The sequence below is a fragment of the Dendrobates tinctorius genome, unplaced genomic scaffold, assembly GCF_039654945.1.
Source record: "Dendrobates tinctorius isolate UK_male_01 unplaced genomic scaffold, ASM3965494v1 ptg000404l, whole genome shotgun sequence".
Taxonomy (NCBI): domain Eukaryota; kingdom Metazoa; phylum Chordata; class Amphibia; order Anura; family Dendrobatidae; genus Dendrobates; species Dendrobates tinctorius.
The window spans coordinates 2421995-2429272 of NW_027362069.1; the positions used below are offsets into that span (position 1 = coordinate 2421995).

At 43.9% G+C, this 7278-nt stretch overlaps 1 protein-coding gene across 1 annotated transcript; it reads right to left on the minus strand.

Annotated features, from left to right (window-relative positions):
- Positions 1–2042: 2042 nt before the first annotated feature.
- LOC141076418 (uncharacterized) lies at positions 2043–5335 on the minus strand. Its single transcript, XM_073563870.1, has 2 exons — positions 5143–5335; positions 2043–3443 (listed from the first exon to the last, which is right to left on the minus strand). The coding sequence occupies exons 1-2, from the start codon at positions 5333–5335 to the stop codon at positions 2167–2169; spliced, it is 1470 nt and encodes a 489-aa protein (XP_073419971.1). The 3' UTR covers positions 2043–2166.
- Between the last annotated feature and the right edge of the window lie 1943 nt (positions 5336–7278).

Below are 7278 nucleotides of genomic sequence, written 5' to 3' on the forward strand. Positions count from 1 at the left end.
CTTTACATCAGCACAATTTTGGAAACAAAATTTTATTTTGTTAGGACGTTATAAGGGTTAAAAGTTGACCAGCGATTTCTCATTTTTACAACAAAATTTACAAAACCATTTTTTTTAGGGACCACCTCACATTTGAAGTCACTTTGAGGGGTCTATATGGCATAAAATACCCCAAAGTGACACCATTCTAAAAACTGCACCCCTCAACCTACTCGAAACCACATTCAAGAAGTTTATTAACCCTTTACGTGCTTCACAGGACCTAAAGCAACGTGGAAGGAAAAAATTAACATTTAACTTTTTTTGCAAAAAATTTACTTCAGAACCAATTTTTTTTTATTTTCACAAGTGTTAAAAAAGAAAATGAACCACAAAATTTGTTGTGCAATTTCTCCTGAATACGCCGATACCCCATATGTGGGGGTAAACCACTTTTTCAGTGCACGGCAGAGCTCGCAAGGGAAGGAGCGTCGTTTGACTTTTTCAACGCAGAATTGGCTAGAATTGAGACCGGATGCCATGTTGCGTTCGGAGAGTCCCTGATGTTCCTAAACAGTGGAAACCCCCAACAAGTGACCTTATTTTGGAAACTAGACCCCTTAAGGAGCTTATCTAGATATGTGGTGAGGACTTTGAACCTTCAAGTGCTTCACAGAAGTTTATAACGTAGAGCCGTGAAAATAAAAAATCATTTTTTTCCACAAAAATGATATTTTCGCCCCCAAATTTTTATTTTTACAAGGGTAACAGCAGAAATCATACCCCCACAGTTGTTGTGCGATTTGTCCTGAGTGCGCCGATACCCCATATGTGGGGGTAAACCACTGTTTGGGCGCACGGCAGAGCTCAGAAGGGAAGGAGTACCGTTTGACTATTTCAATGCAGAATTGGCTGGAATTCAGATAGGATGCCATGTTGCTTTTGCAGAGCCCCTGATGTGCCCAAACAGTGAAAAAACCCCACAAGTGACACCAACAGCAGTGAAAATAAAAATCACTTTTTTTTCCTCAAAAATGATTTTTTTCAGCCCGCTATTTTTTATTTTCCTAAGCATAACAGGAGAAATTGGACCACAAAAGTTGTTGTGCAATTTGTCCTGAGCAGGTTGATACCTAATATGTGGGGGGAACCACTGTTTGGGCGCATGGGAGAGCTTGGAAGGGAAGGAGCTCCATATTGGAGAAAGTAAATGGATAATGGGAAAATAATGTAAATAAAGCAAATGAAATGGGAATAAATGAATGTGAAAATAACGGAACAAAATCATTTTTGGGATGAAATTTATACAAAAGAATGGATGAATGAAAAAAATGGATGAATAAACCAAATGAAAAAATGTTGAAAAAAAGGGAAAAAAATTAAAATAAAAAGGGGGAAATTTTTTTTTAAGAAAAAGGAAAAAAAAAAATGAAAAAAAAATGAAAACAAATATATTATTATTTATCTTACCGCCAGGGAAGGTGTCAATATAGACTCATAGGGGCACCTGTTCAGTGGGTCTGAAGGGAAGAAAAAACCCTGACTGTTGTATCACCATCGCACCAAAACCACCTAGACTCCCTTTTGTTCATGGCCACCATCCTGCAGAGAGTCCATAATCTCATCCATAAACATTGGTTTCTACTTACCAAAGCCTGCCCCAAAATTGACATTTTCAAGAACCCACCATTGATGTGTTTAAGAAGACCTCAAAACATCAAAGACAAGTTGGTCAGGGCCGACCTAGGACATTGCAATCAGACTTCCACACGAACACTGTCAGGTCAAAAAAGGACGGGTACTTTCCCTTGCCTCAGTTGCATGAGTTGTTCCAACATCATTAAAGTTAATGAAGTCATTCACTCACGTACAGGCAAATCTTACCCCATTAGGGACTACTTCACATGCAAAACCAATTTCGTAGTATACCGTATATGTTTTTTCTATTAGTCATCTATTGACTAACCGTCAGGGGCAAATTATGGGTATAGTTTTAGATTTGGAATTAATAAAGTTTAGTTTTATCCTTTTGCCAGCAAACATGAGGAATGACAAGAGACAACCCAATTAAGAAAATTCAATTTTGATTAAAACTATTCCAAGACTATGAACATAAAAAGGCTTCTCCCCTATGTGACATCTCTGATGTTTATTAACACTTGATTTCCAAGTATAATATTTCCCACATTAAGAAAATGAAAAAGGCTTCTCCTCTGTGTTACTGCTCTGATGGCGATCAAGAAGCACTTTCTGGTTAAAATATTTCCCACAATCTGAACAGGAAAAAGGCTTCTTCCCCGTGTGAGTTCTATGGTGATTAGCCAAATTTGATTTCCGGTTAAAACATTTCCTACATTCTGAACATGAAAAAGGTTTCTCCCCTGTGTGAATTCTCTGGTGATTAACCAATTGTGATTTCCGGATAAAACATTTCTTACATTCTGAACATGAAAAAGGTTTCTCCGCTCTGTGAGTTCTTTGGTGCCTAACCAATTCTGATTTGTTGACAAAACATTTCCCACATTCTGAACAGGAAAAAGGCTTCTCCCCTGTGTGAATTCTCTGGTGCTTAACACAATCTGATTTACTGTTAAAACATTTCCCACATTCTGAACAGGAAAAAGGCTTCTCTCCTGTGTGGATTCTCTGGTGCTTAACACAATCTGATTTACTGTTAAAACATTTCCCACATTCTGAACAGGAAAAAGGTTTCTCCCGTGTGTGAGTTCTAAGGTGACTAATAAGATGCTCTTTCTTGTTAAAACATTTCCCACATTCCGAACAGGAAAAAGGCTTCTCCCCTGTGTGAGTTCTATGGTGATTAACCAAATTTGATTTCTGGTTAAAACATTCCCCACATTCTGAACATGGAAAAGGCTTCTCCCCTGTGTGAATTCTATGGTGACTATTAAGATGCTCTTTCTTGTTAAAACATTTCCCACATTCCGAACAGGAAAAAGGCTTCTCCCCTGTGTGAGTTCTATGGTGATTAACCAAATCTGATTTCCGGTTAAAACATTTCCCACATAATGAACAGGAAAAAGGCTTCTCCCCTGTGTGAGTTTTTTGGTGCCTAACCACTTCTGATCTATTGATAAAACATTTCCCACATTCTGAACAGGAAAAAGGCTTCTCCCCTGTGTGAGTTCTTTGGTGCCTAACAAAATGTGATTTCCATGTAAAACATTTTCCACATTCTGAACATGAAAATGACTTCTTTGCTTTAGGAGCAGTTTGTTTTTTACTGCCTCTTTTGTGACTTTGATTTTCCTTAGTAGTCAGTAATGAATCAGAAGATGGGACCTGTTTCATAGGATCAGATGACAGATCTTTGCTGTGAATGGATGATGGCATATCTGGAGTAATGGCATTCACTTCAGTTGTATCTTGTAGGATCTCAAGATCATCAGATTTAAAAATTGAAGATGTGAGCTGTCCTTCTGATCTCCTGGTACAGTCATCTGCTAAGATAAAAAACAATTTTTTTAATAACATATCCTTGAGTTTTATATTTTTAAACATTTCTACTTAAACTGTCCATAAAAATGGCAAGCTATGTAAAAAACTTTAATTATTTACCAAGACAATAACTGTTCACAGTCTAATAGGAAACCTTGTTGGATGAACCAGTAGTGTGTGGTGTCCAACTGTTTGTTCATTCTGCCTCCCAAATATTGAATAAAAAGGAACCAATCAATGTTATGTAGGCAAAAATAATACCAATTCTCATCTCACAAAAAACAAGTCCCCACTCAGGTCCATCATCTGTCAATAGAAAAACAGATAAGGCAGGTTACAGTTAGCGCTATAGTTAGGGTTAGTGTTGGGGTAAAGTTAGGGTTACTTTTAGGTTAAAGTTAGGGATAGTGTTATGCTAAAGTTAGTTACTGTTAGGCTAAAGAATTAGGCTTTTCTCAATTGTCTCCCCAATAATTTGGTCACGTCAGTCATGTCAGAGATTTCTATTTCCGGAAAAAGAAATAAAAACAAATAAAATGGCCCATCAGTATTATAGTGCAGAGGAGGCTTATGCACTTTTTACGTTCTGACAGTGAAAAAAGCACAGTGTCAGATGGTGATGTGGATTTCGAGGGTTTTAGTAGCAGTGAGAGTGATAGCTCAGAAATGAGCAGTGATTCTGGTCCATCCTCACACACAAGGACCAGTACAACAAGAAGGACAAATAGCGCTTCTGGAGAAATGTCTCCAACTCAGGGAACAATGCCCAGTACTAGTGCTGTCCCTAGTGCTCGTGAATTGGTGCACACCAATGTCCAAGGGGCTTTGCCTCTTGATGTAGCATTTCCCAGATGGGAGGCTTCGGATTCGGCTACTCCATTCATCCCTAATTTTAATGCCATTCCTGGTATATATGTGGAGGTGGAAAATTTTGGACCAATTATTTTTTTATGACAGATAGCTTGCTAGAGCATATTGTCCTACAAATTTATATGCGTCCCAATTCGTCAGCCAGAATCCACGATCCGATTATGCTAGGTCAAATTTATGGACACCAACTAATGTCCTAGAAATGAAAACATTTTTAGGACTTACATTCGCTATGGGGCTTGTTAAAGAAACGAGCATGACGTTGGTAGTGTCGAGTTGCCACCAGACAGGCGTGGGAACAAATCTCACCCTGTCACCAAACCTCCCCCCGCATCACCTCCAATAATCCCCACCACAGAACACGGAGACTCGGAATTTCTTTTGGAATGTTATGGCCACAGCAGCCTTTATTATAAACACCAAAAACACAAACAGTGAATCATAAATCACTTTAACAAAAACATGAACCTGAGAAGGAGTCCTTGAAGCCCCAAGATCTTGGTGAATAACCCCAAAAATTGCTGTGGACAAAAACCCCTCATGATTGCTCCCAGCCGATACCCCACTGGCTCGGGAGCACCAACACCGATATATCTTGTCCACTAAGCTACTCGGGGATCCGCCACTTCGGCCGGAAACTCCCCCCCACCTTTCACCAGATCATCCCCAAGATACCTGTTTAACCAAGGAGACCCTAGACACTGAGTTTCCACACCCAATTTTTACCGACTTCAAGGACTCCCCCCCTCTTGAAACCGCCACAACAAGGGCCCATTGAACACCTCAATGGCCCGAGACCCCCCCGAACCCGCCATGCCATGGGCCGCTCAATACCCTCCTGGAATCCGAGAGCCCAAATGTCAGAACCAACCGAATTCAAATGAACCTCATCGGCCAGCCAGAAATCACCCTCGCCTTTTTCCAAATCAAAGTGTCGCACCGCCACCCCTCCATTCCTGATAACAAAAGAAGACACAGCCCTGTTCACTTTTATCCGGGCCTTATTAACCTTAGCGAGAGACCTCATGGAACGCCATCACCTCTGAGGAACAATGTCGGACCAAACGATAGTGACCCCTCGGTACAATAACCACAAGCACAGACAGTCCTGTTTGATGTCCCGTATCAACTCCCGAAAAGGTCGAACCGCCAAGTCACTACCCCCCAACATGCAACACCAGGATGTCCGGAGCGCGGTCCAACCGAACGCACTCGTGTATCTCCGGCAAGACACGTCTCCACTCCATCCCCCTAAAACCACACCAACGCACCAAGGCCGTGTTCCTGGAAAAACCGAGCTGTCTGCCTTCGTTCCGGACATCCACCCGCAACGCTCCCCAGTAAACGAAGGAATGACCAAAAATCCACACCAGCAACGGCTCGACACCTGGAATAAAAAAGGCGATGCCAATATCAAACACAAACACCATTAGCGTGAATGCCGCCCTCCGCCTCACCCATCACCACCCACCGACCTAACATAACTTCGGTAACGATTGGACGCCCAACCACCAATGCGCCGAATCGAAGCCACATCCAAACCCCGAACTGCTGCTTCTGATGCCACCCCAATCCTGAACGAATGAGAAGCGAAACGGGATTCATCCAAACCCAACGATCGGATGGACCGCTTGAGAACAGCACCAAATTGGTATCTCGACAAACTAGAGCCATCCACGTGACACAAAAGGGGGCCGCTCAAGCTAGGACCCAGCTCCCAAAACCCCCGCAAACACTGAACGGGACACATCAAAGACCCGGGCACATGGCCCAACACCACCCGGCGACCTTTACCCGCCTGATCCGTCTAAGACCGTCGCAACCAAAACTCAATGCCCCGCGCAGTAAGCACAACATCCCTGGCCAATATACCCCCGGCTGACTGCTTGTTCCCCGACACTAGTTCCCCTACCCTTAATGCGCCAAAAAATGCCAACGAAAAGGCTAGGCGAAATAACAAAACCTCATAGCGTGAAGAACACACCGTCTCCAAAATGCCGCCCAACCGTTCAAGCACCTCAAAAGATATCGGACGCCTCAAGTCACCCCCGCTTTTTAACCGGCGAAACCCTTTCGCCGCTTGTTTCACCAAAAATGTTTTTGTCCAATCGCGGCAGCCGCGCAAGTGAAATCCAAAGGACAAACCCGCTAAAACACGCATGGCTTTTGCACCCGACCAACCCTCGGAGGCCCCCCACCCCAACCAAGACAACAAAACTCCCTCCTGATCCAAGCCGGGCCCGACTGCTACGTCGGCCGCTAACTGTTCCTCCCACTTGCACCATACAGCCCAGTAAGCCTCCCAGGTCTTTGGAGCCAAAGACGACTCAATCAGCGATGCCGCGGCCCATAGGCCACTATCCACAGCTCCTCCGGACAAGCTAAACCCATGACCTCCACCTCTGGCGCCAAAGAGCGAAACCGATCCCACTGTAAACGAGAGAGAGAGTCAGTGATATCGTTCTTAACACCTGGAACATGCGTCGCGGTCACTTGTGCATTCAGGTCCAAACAGAGGAGAACCAACCGCTGTAACACCCGAACGACTGGGGGAGACGATGCAGTAAGGCCATTAATCGTGCACACAGCGCCCATGTTATCGCAATTAAAACGCACCCGCCGATCCCGAAACTCACGTCCCCACAAATGGACGGCTACCAGAATCGGAAAGATCTCCAGCAAAGCGATATTGCGCACCAAGCCATCCGCAATCCATCCCTTAGGCCACCGGGACGCACACCACTGCCCCCGAAAGTAAGCCCCAAAACCAACACCGCCAGCCGCATCTGTGAACAACTCCAACGCGTCACTGCTGACCACCTCTTCCATCACCAACGAACGGCCGTTGTACCCCTCCAAGAATGACTCCCAAATCGCCAAATCGGCCCTGAGTTCCGCTGACAACCTGATGAAATGATGAGGGGCTCGAACACCCGCGGTCGCACTGGCCAGACGACGTGAAAAAACATG

Coding starts and splice junctions, on each gene's coding strand:
- LOC141076418 (XM_073563870.1), bottom strand. CDS start 5,335: ATGAGGTCTCTCGCTAAGGTTAATAAGGCCCGGATAAAAGTGAACAGG. Junction 3,444..5,142: donor GGCTCTCGGATTCCAGGAGG/GTATTGAGCGGC, acceptor TTTTTATCTTAG/CAGATGACTGTACCAGGAGA.